General features: G+C 36.4%; 1 protein-coding gene across 10 annotated transcripts in view; it reads right to left on the reverse strand.

The window, feature by feature from the left end:
* Positions 1–21085, reverse strand: part of Dync1i1 (dynein cytoplasmic 1 intermediate chain 1) — a 306856-nt gene that overhangs the window by 2421 nt on the left and 283350 nt on the right. For all 10 annotated transcript variants that reach the window (XM_063242471.1, XM_063242461.1, XM_063242475.1 and 7 more), the window contains 2 exons: positions 19612–19752; positions 15368–15493 (listed from right to left, as the gene is read on the reverse strand). In XM_063242471.1, coding sequence (XP_063098541.1) covers positions 15368–15493; positions 19612–19752 — 267 coding nt within the window. The remainder of the gene's footprint in view (positions 1–15367; positions 15494–19611; positions 19753–21085) is intronic.

The raw sequence follows: 21085 nt of genomic DNA on the forward strand, positions 1-21085 counted from the left end.
ACGGTTAAATGCTAATCTGGTTATTTAAATGAATCGAAGTTTTTTTTTTTTCAGCAATGACACAAGTTCACAGTAATACAATGAATGTTTAAATTTTTTTTAAAAAACACTTATTACAGAAAAAGATATGTTGCCAAGTGTGATGGAATAAGTGTGTGTGAAGCATGGTGGAATGATTTGAATGGGGATTAATGGCAATGTATTTTTTACTCTAATAGCTTTTAAACTTTAAACATTTACATATTTTATGATCTTCCTCCATTGATCAACTGATCAATTTCTGTCAAATAAAAATATTCCATTGTGTCTTCATCCACTGGCACCCTGGGTCTTCTGCCTCTTCCCTAAAGTAAAAACAACCACGAAAGCTCAATGTTCTGAATTGACTCACACATCAAGGCAGCCTGAGGACAATGTAACTAAAGGTACTCCAACAGACAACTTGCAGCTCCAAAAGTGACAAAAGGAAGGGGTAACTGTATTTGAAGCAGTGGGGATTATTTTCAAGGAGATTATTGGCAATGTGTAATGAATTTTAAAAATTTAAACATTCACCTATGCTTGGATCTTACCTCATATTGAATGACACTGTTATCCATTTGCTCAGACCACTTTCTCTCCTTTGAGCTCTTTTCTTACATTTCACATTCCTCATTCTTGTGTTCAATTTTAAATATACTGCACTGGGGAGATGCCTCCCTCTCCCCAAAGTAAAAGATACAAAACAGCTAACTGAAAGCACAAGCAGCCAAGGGCTGGGATCACATGTACACGGGCAAAGAGGCCCACTATTCCTTCTTCTAATACCCAAGCAAGTCCTTCCAAAAAGAATACAGGACAAAGCTTAGGAAAGACAAAAACCCAATCATGAAAACATATTTATAACCTTTTGTCATATATCGTGAGAAAAACCTTCAGAAATTTGTATCTTTATTGATTTTAAGTATGGGGAACCAGGTGTGAATCTATCTCCACAACGCATTGCTCAGAGCTCAGTTTGTTTCCCAAACCTAAAATTACATTATGGGCTAACAGAGCAGAAATTTAAATTATATATGATGTCCTAAGAAAATGGCTAAATGTGTTTACATGATTAATGTACTAGCAATGGCAAGACTGTTAAAAAGTTTATAGAACACTGAGGTTTGAAAATGTGTCCAGATACATTTTTGGGCAAAACTAAACATCATTTATGCTACATAAATTGCACATTTAACTTCTCAAAAATGAATTTTACCAAATTTTAATGTTTGTGCTACAGAAAAATAATCCAGTAATTAAACTACATTTGACCTCCCTTTGAGGTGGGATTAACTGTGCTCTAGTACCAGTGCTTTTCCCAAAAAATACTGACTCATGCTCATGTAAGTATTGACAGTATTTGAACATATTTTTTCTTCTTTTTGATCTGTTAAAGTCTTACAAAGCTTGGCCAAATGTTAGATAAAAACTTGTTTTGAAAGTAAATTTCTTGTCTTCTTCCCTCTAGAACACCGTAACTTTCACAGAAATAATAGTTTCCTTTGTTCACTCACACAATTCTAGAGCAGAACATGACAAAAACACAAATTGCTTTTTAAAAGTTGGAATAAATTTACCTACCTCATCCTATTATATCTTTTCATCAGTTGACTATAAAAATAACCCAAGATGATTGTAATGTTAGATTTAGAAGGTGAGCTGCAGCCTGCCCCACTTTTAGAATTAAATATCACCATCAGGAAGCACTTTAAGTATAATCTTGGCTTGAATGTGTGAATGTGTATTCATAGTCTGTTTTCACACCCAAAGTAATAATTTTTGGCATCTGAATTACTTGTAGGTAAGACCAAACAGGTATCCTAACAAACAGGAAGGCTGGTCCTGTCTCTTTACATCTCAGGGTGTAAACAGAATGCTTTTAGACAGAACTATTCTCAGCTTTGGGAGTTCCTGCGTCTTCTCACCTGTTTGTCTCTGATTAGAAAAACTAGAAAGGAGGCATCAGGACTTAAATGCACTTGAAACTTAGGAGTCTTTTAATCCATTGATAATTTAAGTATTATAGGAAAAATATTTGTTCACGTTAAACAATGAAATTGCTCTTTTCCATAACTAGCATATAAATTTATTTAGTATTCAGTCTGCATTGATTGAGTATCAATTGTGTATCAGCCACTGTGATAAAACAGTGGTGAATCCTTTAGAATATGCTGGCAGGAAAATACAGGTGAAAATTAATTATGATGTTTTCTCAGTCAAAATGTGTGAATATTGGCATTTTTAAAAATATCACCAACACTTAAAAAATGAATGTACCCTCTTACAGGGACACCTGAGAGATTTCCATTTCCTCTTATCTGCTGTGTACCAAACAAGTAGCAGGAAAGCAAATGGCATGTTAATAACATTGTTTCAGCCTCTCTTTGAGTTTCTATCGAGACATCAAAGGCTAAATCTAGAGCATCAGAGCATCACAATGGATTTTTCCCCCTGAACATAATAGTTTAGGATAATTTCTAAACAATGTACATTTGTGATGGAAAAAAATATTCACAGGTTTGCAGTGCTGATGAATACTTTTGATCAATTAGAAACTATGTAAGAAGCAATAGGAAGAAAATAATATGTAGTTAAAGGGATAACATAAATAAGGGCTTGGAAAAATTGTTCAATGTTGTTCTAAGTCAAAGAGGGTCTGGAAACATTTTCTGCCTTCAGATTCATCTGCTGAAGTCACATCAGAGGGCAGGGATGACTCATATTTTCCCACTGCTCCTTAGAATAGAGTTCACCAAAAACCAGTCTGCCCCCTATTAGAGGATCGCTTTCTAATTTTTACTTAACATATAAAAGCATTTTAATGCCAAAAGCATGCAGGGCCCTGATTTCTAACATAAAATCTTAGCTCTAAAAGTGATTCCCTTTGATAGATAAGATATGACCCTATTTTTATAACGAGGGAATGAAGGCCAAAGGCAGTTATGGAGGTAGCAATTTGGCCATAAGGAGGAGGTAAAATGAACCTCAGAATTGGACAGGAAGACTCAAGTCCTGCTCTCCGCTTGTTTGCTGGCCATGGCAGTCACTTGACCTCTCATTGCCTCAGCTGTAAAATGGGGACGCTGAGGCAAACCACCTATCGACAAAGGTGTGGAGCCGATCCAGGAGAAGAGTAACCTAAGTGAAGAAGTCCTGCATGCAGCATGGACTGGCCATGTGTCTTTTGTCTTTAATTGTCACTCGGCTGAAACAGACATGTAGAAAACAACATGTATGTGGTATGCATATCAATTCTACAACATTTTTCTAGTTTTTAAACAACTTTATTCAAAAATTACTTCCAATCTCTACAAGGATGCAAAAGAATAGGGCATAGATCTTTCTCTATCAGACAGGAAAGGGAAATAAGGGAGCTAAATGATTTGCCAAAGACTACGTAACTTTCTTATGTCCTATGGCACTTGACCCTTTCAGAAAGGACAGCATTCCAAGTCAGACTAGTAATCAGATAATGAGCATTGAATTGCCTGCTAAAAGATTCTAAAGATCATTCTTAATCATCTAAGGTCCTTGGGAGGTGATAGGTTAAAAATAAAGAGCAAAAGTGCAAACTTTGTGAAAAAATTCACGAAAACGGATCATTTCATAATCACTCACTCCTCCACATTTTGGAGGCTGTGATGTGGATGTAGTCCCTCTTCTCTGGCTCTGGGACCCATCAGTGACCACTTGGGGACTTTGCTCCTCCCTATCCCACAATAACTCATCTGTCTGACTGCTGGATGTCATAACTGGCCAGCCTGAGTAAAAACTAGGTCTCAAGGACAGCCAGGGCTGGCACTTTTGTGCTGCAGACAGCAGCCAGATCACGGTTTCTCTTCTGGTTTTGTCACTTATTTCTTGTGTGTTCTTGGAAAACATCTCTGATCTTTACTTCCTTGTATGTGTGAAAGAAATCATAAAACCTATTTTGTAATGCTGGTATGAATATTAAATAAGGCACAAAACATGAGCAGCATAACACAGTATGTGGCATGTCATAAGCTATGAATAAATACTATTATTTTCCTGCTTTTCTTTCTTAAAGTTTAGACCTTTCCTCCATGTTTCTCATTTTCTTGCTTCTTTCTCTTTTGTTTCTCCTCCCATTTTCTTCTACATAGAGCTGCAATTGCCTCATAATTTAGCATATTTTATTTCTTAAAAACTCACACAAGTGATTTCTTAAAAACAGTGGTATCTCAGTTCACAAATGCTTTCATTTATAAACAATTTGGCTTGCAAACAGAAGCATTTGCCAAAATATTATCTCTGCAAATGCAGTATGAGGTGACAAGCGCCACCATGGCCCTCTTTTCTAAAAATCACAGAACAAATTAAGTTCATGAACCTAGGTACCACTGTAGTCATTTTTTGGTACTAGAAGGCAGACTCAGGACCTTAAGCTTTCCAGGCAGGCACCGTGCTGCTGAGCTGAATCCCCGTTCAGTCATATCTTTAATAATAGTGAACTTTCATGAGCAGGGTGAAAGAAAGTTTTCGCAGAATACGAAGAAAATTCTACCAGTTACTTTTTATTGCTTATTTAAAATATAAGTATTCCTTATAAATACACCCACCCATCTACTCATATATATACATTTTTAAAACATGACCAATATATTTTAATCTAGCTATTTCCTTTTTATATAGTACTTTCTACAGGAGGATTCAACATTTGTACATCAAGTTGTAACTGCCAAACATGCTGTTATAAAAATCAATGACTTTTACAACCAAGGTTAAACACACAAAATACCGTTCATGTGTCCCTTTTTATAAGCACATGGCTAACAATTTGAACAGTCCTCAGTTAAACCTCCCTCATGTTTTAGTGATTTTTTAAGGGCTTTAGGATTCAGTCACTGATTTTAAATAGCTATGTTATCTGCAGTAATTCCTATCATCTTTCTGCATGTATTTGATGGTAAAAGTATTTGTCTCAGGCATTGCTTTGTTTAAAACTAGATTAATTTAGAAAAAAATGTTGAATAATTAAGACATTAGAAAAGTATTCAGTAATTTCAGGTTGGTATCTCAAATACATTAATCACAGCAAACAAATTAAGTGAGCAGAACAGTAGGTTTGACACAAATATTCCACAAATGTGTGATTCAGAAGCATCTTTGTAATTTTTCCATTAAACAGTTATTTAAAGTCTGTGGGACCACTGTGTTAATCACTGATGCTGAACAGATACTGTACTCATCAAAATTTGCCTCCTACATTAACGGAAACCTTAGAGTTTTCTGTTAAAAAGATATCTTGCAAATCATTTTACTTTAATCCACATCATTTTTAAATGCATTTGCAGAAATCTTGGACTTAGATGTCAGTTTCCACGGGATGACTGCTAAACCCCTCAAACCTCCAAAAGCTTTTTAAAAAGTAGGATTATTAATGGCAACCAAATTCAGGAGATTGTTGACTTCCTGGTATACAAATACACGCTTGTATTCAGAGGAAGCCTATATTTTTTAGAATGATTGTTTTTGCCACACACACAGAGGGAAACAAAGTGGGAGGTAATAAGCAATGAAACAGCCGTAGGAACAGCCAAGCAGGCCTGCTTCACATAAATACAGTTCTGCTACCCTCAACTCTCAGGAGAGTCTAGCATCACTGTTAACAATGGATGAAACCACGGACCAGGATTCCGAGCCAGCATGCAGTGTACATATGGTGTAAATGTACTACAGAGCTCCACCACGAAAGATATACTGTGTGGTAACTTAGTGTTTAGGGCAGTTTCAGAGAAGTGGAGAAAGCAGGAATCACTCGAGCCTCTGTTTTGCACAGCCTGCTTTCACTAGTCAATTGGTTACAATTTCTGTGAAATTTAGCAGCAGATACACAGACGGTATTGGACTATTTTAAAATTTCTTTGCATCTGAAAATCTCTTCTAAGAGAGAGCTCCTATATGCATGAAGGTTTAAGACTCCTTTCCCAAAGTTTATTTTTCCCTGTGTCTTTAAATTAGTCATTTATTTTTACTGTATATTTCTGAACAACACTTAAAAAATCTGTTATCACCTAAGTACATGAAAAATAAAACTAAGATATAACAGAAAAGTCAGTAGTAACAAATGTGTGTTTATGTCAATTCCAGTAAGCCCGTAAATATCAAAAGAAAAACAATTTCTTTTAAACATTATCTTAAAATCTTAGCACTTTAAAAATATTATTTATGCTAAAATTTAGCATTCTATGCATCACGAAAAAATTCTGAAGTTCTACCTGTGAGGGGAAGAAAAAAAAAAAAAAAACAATAAATGCAGAAGAAAGAGCTAATTCACTAAGACCTAAAACTGTCTTTGTTTGCATTTGTTTTAAAATTGTATTATCTATCCTCTTCTCAGAAAATTTTAAAGCATTATTATTTTTTCTACTATTTGGAATAATCCACTTGTCTCCAAGAGATGAAGAAAATGCTAAAAACTATGGCTGATGGGCAATGGTGAAAAATAAACTTTTAAAACTTCAATTACCTCTTTTTCCGTAACACAAAACATCAAGGAAATAGCAAGAAAATAAAAAATCATGTGTTCCTTAAGCTGTTATGTTGTATTAGCTGACTAACCATATATTCCTTCTTTTCCTGATAATATTAGCAATAGGTTTTCTAGTAAATTCCTAGCAACCACTATATTTAAGCAGTTTTGACAAAAAAGAAGGCTTATTGCTAAACACCTTAAAAACATTTACCAAGGTGATAAAAGAAATGTCATTTCCTCCCACTGAATGTTTGGGCATAAAAGAGGTATTTTTATAATGCAGTTCATGATTTGCCATCTCCATATTGTCCAAAAAAAGCACAATGAAAAGGAAGCATTTTTCCAACTGTTTGGAACTGTTAGACAATATTTGCATCAACTGTTAGGCTTTCACTGCACTAGTGGTCAATCGCTCACTTTAAAGGCATGGGAAGGGAGAGAGACTAGGATAAAGACTGGGGAGGAAAGATAAGCACTCTTCTAAATCTGCTTTTCCGTTCAAATATAGTTCAATGAATGCATCTGTAGCCCACTGGGGGCTGCATTCTAAATGCCCAATTAAATGTTAGATTTGTTTTCCTTCACGTGTGAATCATTCATTTACCCCCATCAAATTTTTATGAAATGGCTATTATGTGCCAGGAGTTGTGTGAGACTGGGTTAGCATATTCTAATAAACAGCTGTCAAGTGCTCACTTAGCATTGGTTCTGAGGATGTGGCACACCAAAGGTGAGAAAAATCCACCAAAAAGTGTGATAGCCAAAGGAGGACTGCCAACATGAATTTTCTCCCTAACTCAAAAGGGCAGTTTAGTTGTCACAATGCTAGAAGATGTTCACTTTCTGTCTAAGGAAACTGAATGTGGACACTCATAAAAGTAAAGGGTGTAATCCAAATACTGGGAATGACTAAGTTTAGGCACGGACCACTGACCAGTTCTGTCTGCCTACTCACTTGAAAGTAAAAGTGCAAAAGCTTCTCCTGCGATGTTAGAAGCCTACATGTTCTTTAAATGATAAACAATTCATGCTTTAAAACGTAAGGGATGGTCTGATAGTTGACATTCTCAAATATTCATGTAAACTTTCCTTGGAAGTAGAATATAGTGATTCATTTACTTCCTCACTTTGCAAGTCCAACCTATACAGTATATAAATATTTACACACAAACATGCAACGCAGATATTTTACTTCATGTTACACTTTAACATGCCACTGGCAGCATGCATACACACTTCAGAAACAGCTTTCCATTTCTGTACAGATGTGTGTTAATTTAGAGTCACAGATGATCGGAGCAACTTCACACTGGGCTTTTTAAACTGTGATTTGAAGCTACTGTTCTAAGCAGCAATTTTTTCAAGATAAAATTTAGCAGTTTTGAAATTCTAAAACTAAACACAGTTTTGTCAGCCATAAAAAAATTACCACTATAATTAACAACTGCTTCAGAATCCAAACTGCTATTGAAGATGACAGTTTGAAACCACAGAAGAACCATAAAGATGATTAATTATACAAACTGGTTCTTGTTTCAGAAGGTTTATATATATAAACCATTTATCACCAAAATGAGAACATATGAATTTCAGTGAATATTGCAAATTACTATATACACATTAATTTGGCTTCCATAAAATTAGATATTAGGGCATTCTTTTCATTTAATCAACTACTTGATAATACATAACAGTTATAGTATTTTTGTATCAATTCAGAAAAGATTTGCTTAAAAATATATTAATACTGTAAATTCATTTCCAAAAACTAATGCTACCTAAATAAATATACTATTTAATAGTTAACCTAATCTTGATCTTTTATATATATATTATCAAAATTAAAGCCACTGCTAACACATTCATTATAAAATGAGAAATTGTATCATTAACTGCAATTAATAGCACCTTTTCTTTTTTATATTAAGCACTTTCTCCAGAAGAAATCAAGTTAATACTAAAATTACTATCACACATTTTACCCAAATTATTTTTAAATATATGTAATTTATTATGACAAAGAAATTTATTAATATATTGTTTCAAAGCAGTTGGTTTTATATAATTATATATATTAGCTCCTCAAATATGCCTATGTGAATATGCCTTTGTGCTATTTTACTTAACTGCATGGCGTTATGGTTATCACACTAAAAATTCAGATAAAATCTGAACAGTCCAGTTGAGAATCCAAATGTTTTGCTACTATGTTATCTGATATCTAGTTATTGACAGAATTAGCTATTCAGATTTTCAGCATTTATCTGGGTGTTTGGCATCGTGGAAGAATTTTTGTCTGTCTTTTCCCTTTCAAGGAAGATAAATCAAGGGAGATGTTTATCATTAGTTTAAGAAAGTGATACTACTTCTCCACTTAGTACTTAAAAAACCTTCAAAATCTAGCAAGTTTCAGCCACATTCCCTTAATGAGAAGCATAAGCATTTGGGATGGTCACCCCTGGATATTGATAAGCTAAGACCAACTGTGTCTTTCTCTTCTGGACACTGCCCAGGTTTAGCATGTAGTCAGAGTCATCCTGAGCAAGGGGTAATGGCCTTCATAAAGCATAATCATTAAATCGGCTGGCTTCAAAATCAATTCTTTTCCATTAAGAATTTTTTTCTTGAATTTCCCACTCTTGGTTAAAAACTTTGTTATTCTGTGTTCTGCACACCCTCTTCACAAGAAAGAGAGTTATTTATATAGAAGACCAGATTTATTAGGAAAATTGATACAGATTCTGTCCTGGACATCATTCTACAAGGAAAAAAATTCACCATTTATGTGTAATCCATTTAAAATCCGTAACTATATTGTATTTATTTTATATCACTCAAACCCCTTTTAAGTCCCAGAACTTCTAGTTTATCAGATAAACTACACTGAACCACTACTTAGAGTGCAAGAAAAATGGCTCACTCTTTTTATTACTATTCTCTTCTAAATATTCCTTATAACACCTTGACCATCACTCTAAAGTACAATCCATAGGTCATTTTTACTGCTGGAATTCCAAACAGAATTTTGAGTCTAATTTCTCACTTCAGCTTTAAAACATTCAAATGGACACTTTAAAAAATCACACTATTTTTTTTAGTCATAACATCTAATCTCTCATATTTATCTGTATTTTTCCCTCCCAAGAATTTTTCAATGTCAAAAGCATTTACTGAAATTTGTAAGAAAATGATTGGTATTCTTTTGGTCCCCAAATAGTCGTATCAGACAAGCTGTTTGTAATGCTACTGAAGTTAAGAGTTTAGAGATTTATACATGTTTATTTGGTAATTAGTCAGTGGAATACCAAACAAATAAAACTCGGGTGAGAAGATTTATCCATCTCACAAATCATAGCTTTTAAGTGATCATTTTATTTTTCAAATCCTACTTTAAATTGAACATGATTTTGGAATTTTTTCATTTGACTACTATAAAAATATAATCAGTGATTTGAAAGCTATGTGTGTTTATCACGACTAAAAACAAAATCTTCCTTGGAAGAGGTTAATGGAAAAAGAAATAATAGGAGGTGGAAGGTAAACTGCTTCTTTCAAAACTGGAGCTGCAAACAGCATTCTAACTAATCCAGATAAGCAGCAAACATCGTTGTTAGGGGATATTTTATGACAGCCGCATCTGTGTGACAGCACTGAAGCATTAACAATGGCAGCAGGCTTTCTATAAAACACATCTGCGAGACAGACAGGTAGATAGGCTGACTATCAATCACCCGGACACGTGAATAATTCTATACTCACTGGCCCATGTGCTATTAAAATCAGCTACACACACACAGCCAATCTTGCTATTCCGTAAAAAAGCCATAACAGTCATTTTTATTTTTAATTCTTTAAAATGTGTGTTCATACATCATTTAAAGAAAAAAAAAATCCAATCCAACAACGATTAACAGTTCTCTATGAGTGTCCTGGAGTACACTCAACATTTTCAAGTTGTATTTAAAATAATTTTTTTTTATCGGTACCAGTGATCGAACTCAGGACCCCCTACTTGCAAGGCAGGTACTTATGCCGCTGAGCTAAATCCCCAGCCCTTTCAGGTTGTATTTAGAGTTTATTTGTGACTTAATAGCCATGTTTCAATTTGGATGGGGCAGATAGCACCAAAACACATTTCATCCTACAGTTTGGAGATTTCCCTAAACTTTTCAATGGCTACTCATTTTTAAAATTTTAAATCTCATAAAGTTTAAATGGTATATACAATCACCATTCATTTAAGTAATTTCCAAAAGCACAAATAAAATAAAAATTATAGCCAAGTAATAAAAAGAGGTCTCTTCTGTCTTTTGTTGGCTCTATATAACTTGCATCTTTGCTAATAGGAGTTAAGCACCTGTTCTGCAAAGAAAATAGACCCCTATCTGTGAAAATAAATATGTACAGTGTATTTTCCAGATACAAAGCTGACATCAAATAACCACAAATGTGTGCTATATAAACACAGCATCATGTGGTCTACCTAAACACATGGTTGTTTAATATTTTATCTCCTGAGTCATAGGCTCAGAGATATTACTAATGCCTTTGCCATTCAAATGTAGCAAAAAGTAAAGGGCAGAGGGGTGAACAAACTCAATCTGATGATTTCAGTGAGCTCATATATAAGCTTCTGTTTATCTTCTCTGAAGTTCATAACAAATTGCATCAATAAATCTGGAATCATGCCATTGCTCTCTGCCATCATCTAAGTCTTGGAGGATAATTGGACACATTAGAGAAGGACATGATCATAGGGGCACAGGGCTGGGACTCCCTTCAGCAGCTGCAGCCTCAGCTGGAACAGGAGATGAGACAGACGATTGTTAGTGACTGGTGACACCAGAGTTCCCTTCTGCAGTGCCCTTCTCACCAAGGGCCAGGTCTCACAGAAAAGCATGTCTACCTGGACTTGAGCGGAGATGACTCCGCAGTGGCCAGAGATGTCTCTAATCAGGAGTTCTTGACCATGGTGTGAGCTGAGAGAGGCTGTCCTATCTCATTCCATCTGATGAGGTAGGAATCATAGACATCTTTCCAAAAGTTGTATTAATTTCCAATTAAAATCATGATGTAATCAAAATGAGACAGTGGAGAGATGCATTAGAAATTCTCATTTATCCAGAATTCCCCATCTGTGCATACTTGATGATGTGTATAACACAGAATTGCAAAACCTTTACTCATTCCCATTTTTAAATACTTTTGAGAAGTGGGTAATAAGATCATATAGACTGTACTGCATTGAATCACATTTCTAGAGAGTTCTTCTTAATAATGTAACTCGGAACCAAAACTTCTGTTTTTAATTTGCCTTGTAATCAGCATTGAGGGCAATACTTTTATGGACATAATTAACTATACATTCTTCCAGGTCTAGTGCAAAATAAGAATATGGAGCCTTTTGTTTAACAAAAACAAAACAAAACAAAACAAAACAAACAAAAAAAAAACTTGACCAATTGCAAGACAATCATAACCAAGCACCAAGAGCTTCCCATAGCAGAAGGCCACTGACAACTGCACAGGTTCCAGGGCCACAAAGCCAGCTTCCTTATAAAATAGGACTTTGACAAAAGATGGCTGCTGTCTTCTGTTTTCTTCCCAGTCCAACAGCATTCTCAGTCAAATCAGCAATGGGAAAAGCAAGTGAGCTGTCCGTCCACAGGAAGACATCTATGCAGTATGCTCAAGTCTCAAGGAAAGTAGATCAACCACAGGGATTCTAAATACTACTATTTGCTTTCTTATACGGATTGCATTATGAGGTTTATCTAAAAGCATTTCATCTTTTTTCTAGAGGGTTCCTCAAAGTGAAGCTTTCTATGCAAGGACCAGTCTGACACTGGCAAGAAATTCAGTTTTAATGGGGACCAAAGGACCAAATTTGAATACTGATAACGACAGCACAGTCTATCGACAATTTGATCCTCAATGCCATATTTGTTTCCCTCTTCCTTTATATTTTTTCTTTTTAAATGGTTTCCTGCTCAAAGCTCTTTTCTCTCATCAGCCATGTACCAGTCTTAGATCTGACCTCTAATTCTCAGTGGATTAGCTGTGGCAAAGGCACTCCATCTGGCTGTCTGTAGTTTAGTTACTTTGGAAGGGTGGCAAAGCACTGTTTAGAGGGCGCACTTTTCTTCTAAGTACAGTGCTGCTCCATCAGTTCTAGGCTGGTGAACAGTGCCACAGCAATTACAGTAATAGCAGCATTTGCCCATGGAGGGATCTATTATCTCTCAGAACTGGACTTCGACTATGTTTCTGCTGCAGCGAAGTCATCTTTCCCTTCAGTCCATGGTCAGGACAGTTGTGGTTTATAGAGGTTTACAGTATGGCACAGAACTGAGCAAGAAGAAACAGAAATGCCTTTCCTCACCTCAAAAATAAACCTAAGATGCTTGACAAAAATTCTTCAGGAATAAAACTATAGTTAGGACAAAACGATTTTGTTAAGCCTGACTCTTTCTGAGCTATGCATTGCTTTGTGTATGATCAAACAATACAGAAAGAATTCTTCAAGTGTATAAGCCTATTCTGGTTTTTGGTCATTCAAAGAAAGGCTAGAAGATTGTAATATTACCTACGTTCAATAAAATAGTATATCCTTTTTTTTCTGGTAGTGAACTTGTAAGGATAAGCAACCCTACAAATTGTTTAGCCTATTATATGTCACTGAGATTTTTCTATAGCCTGTCTAGACTCCAGACAATAGGCGAGACTGTCCTATAGTTGCAGACATTTCTATAGTCTGTAATATCGCTTAGAAAAGCAAGGGCAATAATACAAAAATGAAAACCAGCCCAACCTGCCAGTACGATAGTAGAAATATGAGTATAACAACATTTTACAACTCAGAAATGATGATAGTGCCTTAAGAAGAAGTTTTAACAGCCACATATGAGCTAAAGCAACTTTCATAAAATCCTGTATACTTCCAAATTATGAGTCATGTTCAAGTAACTCTGTTCAGAAGCTATAAAATCACTGTATTTCAGAAAATTCTGTACATATGCTGTGGTATTTTCTTATGAAATGAAGATGCTGTGTGTATGCATGTGTGTATGTATTTGTAGATGTGTGTATGCATAATATTTAAGTCAACACAGAAATTTTTCTAATGGTCTTTTTAGAAATAAATGAGATTGCTAATGCATTGTTTTTTTAGTCCTCGAGGTAAAACAACTGGGGATAAAACAGTTAATGCTAATTCATAGAAGAATTAAGGAATATTATGTATATGCAAGGGAATTAAGAGAAGAACTTTTAAATTTTATCTGTTTTCTGCCATTTTACTTCTGAGTATATCTCCACATTTATTTTTCTCCCACAATTATACTTGTTATAAATACAAGAGAGAAATAAGAAAGAAAGAAAAAGCAAGCAAGAAAGCTTATTTTCTTTTTTATACTCTCCTTTGCTTTCTTTTTATACTACATAAAATAACTCAGTAAAGAGTATTTATTTTGTTATCATTGTTTTAAATTATTTTAATGAAGTGTGACAAATACATACTGAAGAAAATATTGCTTAAAATTACTGGTGGTATTTCCACCTCAAAAAGCATTCTCTTCCCCACATACATCAAACTATATCAATAATCACAAGCCATTTGTACCTTTGCCATTAGAAGCCAATATTAAGAGACTTTGCCACAGTTGGAATGACTCAATTTGTGGGACCAGCAACAGTCAAGATGGGGGGTCATTTGGGAAAGCAGGAAAAAAATCAAGAGATTTTTCCAGTTGTTAAAGTTCGGTACCACAGAATAGAAAACTCTCATTTTGAAAGTCATTCAAATGGTTGTTTCTATCTGAATTTTAAAAAGGAACATTTAGTTTGTTTCAACATAATCAACTGTACCAAACTTGCTATCAAAAGTCCCACCATAAACCATCAGGAATTGCCAAATTTACAATATGTTGGTTGATACAACCATAAAGCACCCTTCTCAGTATAAGCAGCTAACCTTATCAAGCAGTTATTCAGAATACGTCCCAGGTTTGGAATATGATGCATAGAAATGTGATATGTTTTCCCAATGAAATGCAAATATTAAATTCAAATGATGCCAGAGACGTTTTACACAACACTCCTCTTTTGCTTTGTTTGAAATTTCAGTATTTTCTTTGCTTTTAAGGAAAAAATTCTTTAATCTCACCAGAAATGATGATTTTTGCCAATAAGTTCTCAGACAGTACAAATTAACACATTAAACTTTAAGTACCACTGATTGATAACATAAAATGAAATATAAGCAGTATACAAATTCAAAGAGATTTTTCTCTGAAATAAAAGATGCAAGCTTCTTCTTTTTATATGTATCATGATATTCAGAATACTTTACATATCATATAAGACATACCCAAAAGATACATATGTCATATAACTTCAAATGCCATAAAAACAGTATAAAATTATGATTAATATCAGCCTTAGTTGGTTACTCTTTTAAAAAAAGAAATCATCTACACTGTAATTAAATATACTGATTAAATCCTGACTTTTCAAAGTAAGCAACAAATTCCATGTTCAACATGATGCATTTGGTAAACTTTTATCTTTGTGAAATTGATGAGAAGTGCCAGGCTTTGTCACAGGAAGCTGGGAATTCTATCGTCCTCTAAAAGGAGTCCAGATCATTAACTAAAGTGTCCTGTGCACAGAGACAGAGACCAAATGAGGCCCCAAGGAGGTCTTGCCAAACTTCCGCTGAAGTCAATGGAAATTTGCAAACGCACTTGAGAGGGTTCTTGGCACCCAGAAGGTCAGTCAATAATTTCACTGGATCCTTAAAGAAGATACACAAGTAGAAAAAACAAAAACAAAAATCAGACAAACACATACCTCTCCTACATCATAGATCCAAATACGGCCCTCAGAGTCCCCAACAGCAACTTCCTTGCCAGCTTGAGCCCACCGAACGCGGTTTAAGGCAGATGCCCCTTCGATGGCCACACTTGCTGTTGGAACCTGCCCAAGAGATTGTGACACAAAAAAGAATCTCTGAGTACGAATTTAAATATATGAACTTACACTGATGCATTTAACTACATGAGTCACCCCTGCCTTCACGTGCATAAGTAATATACATCTCTTGAGCAAGGGTAAAAAAGACGCATTGTTCTTAAATCATATGCTCCACTGAATTAGGGGGTAGAGGAGACACACTTTAACAAAAAGGAAAAGGGACAAGGTCTTTTTCCTCAGTCAACAGGCAGGGAGTAACATAAATACTTCTTTGGATGACACCAGGGGTACATACAGCCTATGTAACCACGCTGCTCAATGTGATGCCTCATCCTGGGTCGTGAGTTACAGACCTACGAGGGGAGAGACTTCGGGATTTACCAAAATTGAGCATCAATAAAAGGCAGAAAGGGTGGAGTGCACAGTAGAACAAAAGTCACATTAATATGACTCTTTAGGGAAAAAGTAAACATGTATCAATCCCTCAAAGCCTCATGAAGGAGTGATCTGAAGAAAAGAATAGAAGGCACTTAAAAAACAGAGGACTTTGAATTCACCACTCTCTCCCTCCCTCCCTTCCTCCCTTCCATCCTTCTTTCCTTCCACACCTCTTTCTGTTCTGTTTTCTTTCTTCTGGGAGTACCAAGGTAGGGGAAGTGGTCGTAACTTGGGTAGTTTGGCAGTATCCACTCGTGCTCTCCTGTTAGAATGTAGTCCCTTACTTGTACAAAACACCTTATATCTCTTCTAATAAACACTAGAAATCTAAAAATCACATAATTATAATAATCATTATTATGATTATTATGAAGATGCTGAAAAGGAAATTACATTTTTTTAAACCAAGAAGTTAGTGTTTAGAGAAAGGATTTTTAGTGAGTCTACTCTTTTTTATGACCACCTGCTTAAATTCTTGTCTTTCATGATTGCAAATTTATTAAAGATCTAGATATCAGATCTCTTGCATCTTCTATAAGAATGTTCAATAGGAAACATAAATTAAGAGAGAAATGGTAAATATTAAAATAAAAGGGGGAAAATGGTGAAAACAGAGCAATCAAGAGCATCTTCTGTCACTGTTTGAGATGTGTGCCTAATAAAAATGTCGCACTAGATGGAAACACATCATGTACTATGACTTAGCACCCCCTGCATTTTGTTATTCAGGGAATTGAAACCATCTGTTCACATGAAATTATTGACCCAATGCCTATCTTTAAAATAGCAATAAAAACTCCATCATATGTCAGAATCTATGCTTAAACTTAATCTTGAAATCAATAAAAATTCTTTCACCTGCTTAAATCACTGCATGTCAATTGTGAGCAAAAATATAAAACAAAAGTCCTGGCTCATTTATTTTTTTTAAAAATACGCAATTTCTACAATAGAGGTACCTGCTGTGCAACCTCGAGTTGGAATTTTTAACCAAACATTGCAAAGGCTGAAACAATGTGAATTTAGATGGATCATAATTCTGTCAATACACTTTATTATTAGTGCTCTGGGCAGAAAACAAATCTGTGACTCAGCTGTAGCATTTTCAGAGTAAATTTAGAAGGATCATAGAGGAGTCTTATCTAAAATTATTCAGTACCAGATTTTTTTCTCAAATAATCTCAAAATTGATATAACATGTTTAATCTTAATATGAATATAGAGAAAAAATCACTCAAAAGAGAGACCTTTTGATTCACTTAAAGCAATGTCTATTAAAAGTTTTAAGGATTTTTCTTATTTGAAATATAAGGAAAATAGCAACTGAAATAGTATTTTAAACATTTAAAGAGTTTCTTCTCAGATGATATAAATAGTAAAAATGCACAGATCATTGTGTAAAAGCTGTGATAAAAATGTAATGCATTCATGAAGAAAGTATACAAAATATATTTGTATGAATTTGATCAGTAATGACTTACTTTTTTAAAAATTTTGAATGAAAATAATCTATCCTCTCTGTCTTATGTTAATACTTTGGTTTCACAAATATTTTCACAAGTTTTAATGGCACTTTAATTGCAAGTACAACATATATATGTAGATATATATAGATATATATATATATATCTATATATATGAGAAATCATTGAGCTGTAGAGATCAGTAATACTGCTGTAGATAAATACAAACTATCCTTGCAAGAGAGCATCTGGGATAATTTTGTCTAAAAATATAATAATTTGAATAACAACAAAATAGACTGTTGCATTTAGAATTTAGATTCTTTTTTTCTTAACAATCTGTTTCCTAATCTGATACTTATTTGAAAACTCTTGTTCAACTTGCTAGAAGGCAAAGATGATTTGGGGGTTTAAAAAAGTGTGAAATGCATTACTGGATTTAAGTCAGACTCAATATATTTCAACTATCATTGTGAAAACAGAATTATATTTACCACAAAACTAGATGGTTTGTATGACCAATAATGGTTCTTTTAATGTTTAGCTATAAAATGTATGTGCTAACTCCTTGATACCTAGAGAAAGAAGGGAAAAATTCACATTTGGTAATGCTGAAACATTACTTTCCTGTTCCCTAAAAACTAGGATAAACAGAAGTTACATAGGAATTTAATGAGTCTATAGGACACTCAGTACTTTTCATTGCATGGTAGTTGAGTATCATCTAAAGATCAGCTCAGTTTGGCTTGATTTCTGATAGAGCAGTTATAGCAGTCAAGTCAATCTGGAAAGTGTTTTTTGTTTTTGTTTTTGCTTTTTTTTTTTTCCTTTTTTGGTTGCTTTAAGTGAGTTTCTTGTAGCAAATAGAAGCAATGTGATTTTAATCAGCAGTGATGAAAGACTTTGGGAAACCATTATAATGTAAGGCAATAACATCTTTCTATTAAAAGCAATAATGTAATAAACATTTCAACATCCAAAATGATAGGCATTGCACATGCTCATGCCTCCTGATTAGTTTCAAAGATGCTCCATACATAACTTTTCTTGTCACTTAGTTCTTGGAGGTAAAAGAAAATACAGACTTAACCAGAAAGATTTTAAAAGGATGGCAGTGGTTACAGGTACGGTATATCTACCCTCGCAGATACAATGACTCAGTACAGCACCTGAAGGATATTTCCTCCTCCCCACCTCACACTAGAGGAGCCTGCTCCTCCTTCATATCCTCCAGCTCTGGGTTTCCTAATTAAAAAGGCTGGGCTGCTTCCTGCTCACAACACTTCAAAAGGCCTTTCTCCAGTTCCCTATTTGACATATAGCTTGCAGTCCTTCTTCCCTTACCTGCCCATTTGTATTTACCAAAAGCAGGAAATGATGCAGAGATCATTTTAGTTTATAAAATTGAAGGACGTTTAATATTCATGTAGAAAAAAGACCCAGAGAACAACAACAACAACAACAACAAAAACTAAGTAGTTAAATGATCATCTCAATAATTCTGAAATTGGGAAAAGGAATAGCATAACATTTAAAAACAAATATATGCAGCTCGCTTTTAAAGCTGTACGTCTTTATTATCAATTGTTTTTAAAAACAGCTATTTTTCACTTGCGAACTACTATACATGAGACTTGTTAAAAATCTCAAGGTGTTTTTAAATATGGATTTGATAGACGTATTCAAAGTTGGGGCCTATGAATGCAATAACTAATTCAGGGAGTATATACCTGTATTTAAAAAAAGTCAGACGAATGAGAGCTAAACATAAAATAGTCAAGATAGACGTCTTTTACGTATTCACAATAGAAATTGCCGAAATGGCAAACACTGACAAAACAGCCCCCTTAAACAACCCAGTCTAAAAAACTGGAGTTCTCAGAAGCTTACTTTCTTCCCAAGGGTTTGCCAATAAACTTCATTCACAACTGCTCTGAGAAATGTCTGGGTGTCCTTTCCCTCACGCAAAGGCGTTAACATATACGGTTTTTTTTTGGGGGGGGGGTGTCAGGGCGGGGTGTGGGGGTGACTCCTGCCCAGGTGATCGCCGTCCGGGACGCAGCGCAGTGCAGCGACCCCCGGCCGCGCCCGCCCCGCCGATCCCGCGGGGAGCCAGGCCGAGGCCGGGCTGCCGCGCGCTGGGGCTGCGGCCGGCGGGGAGCAGACGGCGGCGGGCGCCCCCTCCCCGCTCGGCGGCCCGGGCGCCTGCGCGCCGCTCACCTCGGTGTCGTTGTTGAGGTTCCAGAGGTCCAGGCGCCCCATCCCGTCCACGCAGGCGAAGAGCGCGGGGTGCACCGGGGACCACATGACATCGTACACATAGTCTGCATTGTCTTCAAAGGAGTAGAGCGGCTTGTTGTGCTGTAAAGCAGAGAGACCGTGAAGACTTTGTGGCGCTGCCGCCGCCTCGGGCTGTCTAGGGAGCCTAATTAAAAACTTTGCACATTCACCAAGTGTCATAAAACTTCCCGAGATGAAAGTCCCCGAGAAGGTGAAGCGGAGCTTTAATGTGACTACAACTGTCCATGGCATAAATACCGGGCGGGGGGGGGGGGCGCGGGCCGGGGCCGGGGCCGGCGGAGGAGGAGGAGGAGGCTGCGGGAGCGGCCGGCGGCGACACGGCGCAGGTGACGGCACGGCCCGGAGCGGGACCCTCGCGGCCACCGCGCGTCGCGCAGCCCGACCTGGCCGCAGGGCTCGGCGCGACCCCGGGACGTCCAGGCCCGGCGCCCCGGCCGCGCAGGGAAGGCGACGCCTGCCACCTGGTGGCCCTGACTGCTGCTGACACCGCTGGGCCGCTGCTTCCAGCCGGCGCTAGGCCGGATCCCTCTCTGAACCCTTCCTTTGTGGCGGGGAACCGGGACAAATATTTCACAAGGGGTGACAGCTCTCCTAGGAGCTGAAGATGTCACCGTCCTGAGGCTGCAGCCTCTCTACACAGGCCTAGCTCACCCAAATCAAGGGCACCGGTGTGACTGGTTGTCCCATCTTTGAACCTCCTTAGAGAATAAGCTACCTCTCAGTATTTCCAAGAACCCTAAAATTGGCGTTCTGAGGGGGAAACGTGTGCCACACACTCCCACTGCGCACAAATGCTTCCTTCCACTCCAGAGGGATGCAATAAGTTAAAATAGTACTCTTGATTTCGAGTGAATATTGTCACATCAAAATAGCACATAAGTCAGAGGCAAGTTTGAAAGTACACCAGAAATAAAACATAATTGGACTTTATGAATTATTCATTCCATCTGGCTTGTCTTATTCTAATTTCTGCATAATGGCTTTACTAATCCCTGATCAATTAATGTAAAATGAAATTTAAATGATAATGAAAGCCCCGGAGATAAAAGAAATTAAGTATTCTTATATCCTCTGACAGAAATCTAAACAATGGGAGTTTTCCCCCCAATCTCTCCCTCAACCAGTCTGCTGTCTGTGCCCTCTTCATGGGTTCCACTACATGCCAGTACGGGCCAGAGAAATCAGATTTTTAAAAAGGCTAACCTACAATGTACCACCAAATCTTTTATGCATAGGATGTTCAAAGGATGTATCTGCAGGTAATCAGCTCCAGTATTAGAGCAAAGGTCCAGAGAAGATGTAGAAAGCCCCTGTGCTAAAAGTGGAGTGCAGAAATGATAAAAGTGCTTTAACCTAAATGTAATGCAAAAAATTAGGGTAGTAACTATATGTG

This window comes from Cavia porcellus, unplaced genomic scaffold, assembly GCF_034190915.1.
Source record: "Cavia porcellus strain 051 isolate PalLab524CR breed Dunkin Hartley unplaced genomic scaffold, mCavPor4.1 scaffold_2, whole genome shotgun sequence".
Lineage (NCBI taxonomy): Eukaryota > Metazoa > Chordata > Mammalia > Rodentia > Caviidae > Cavia > Cavia porcellus.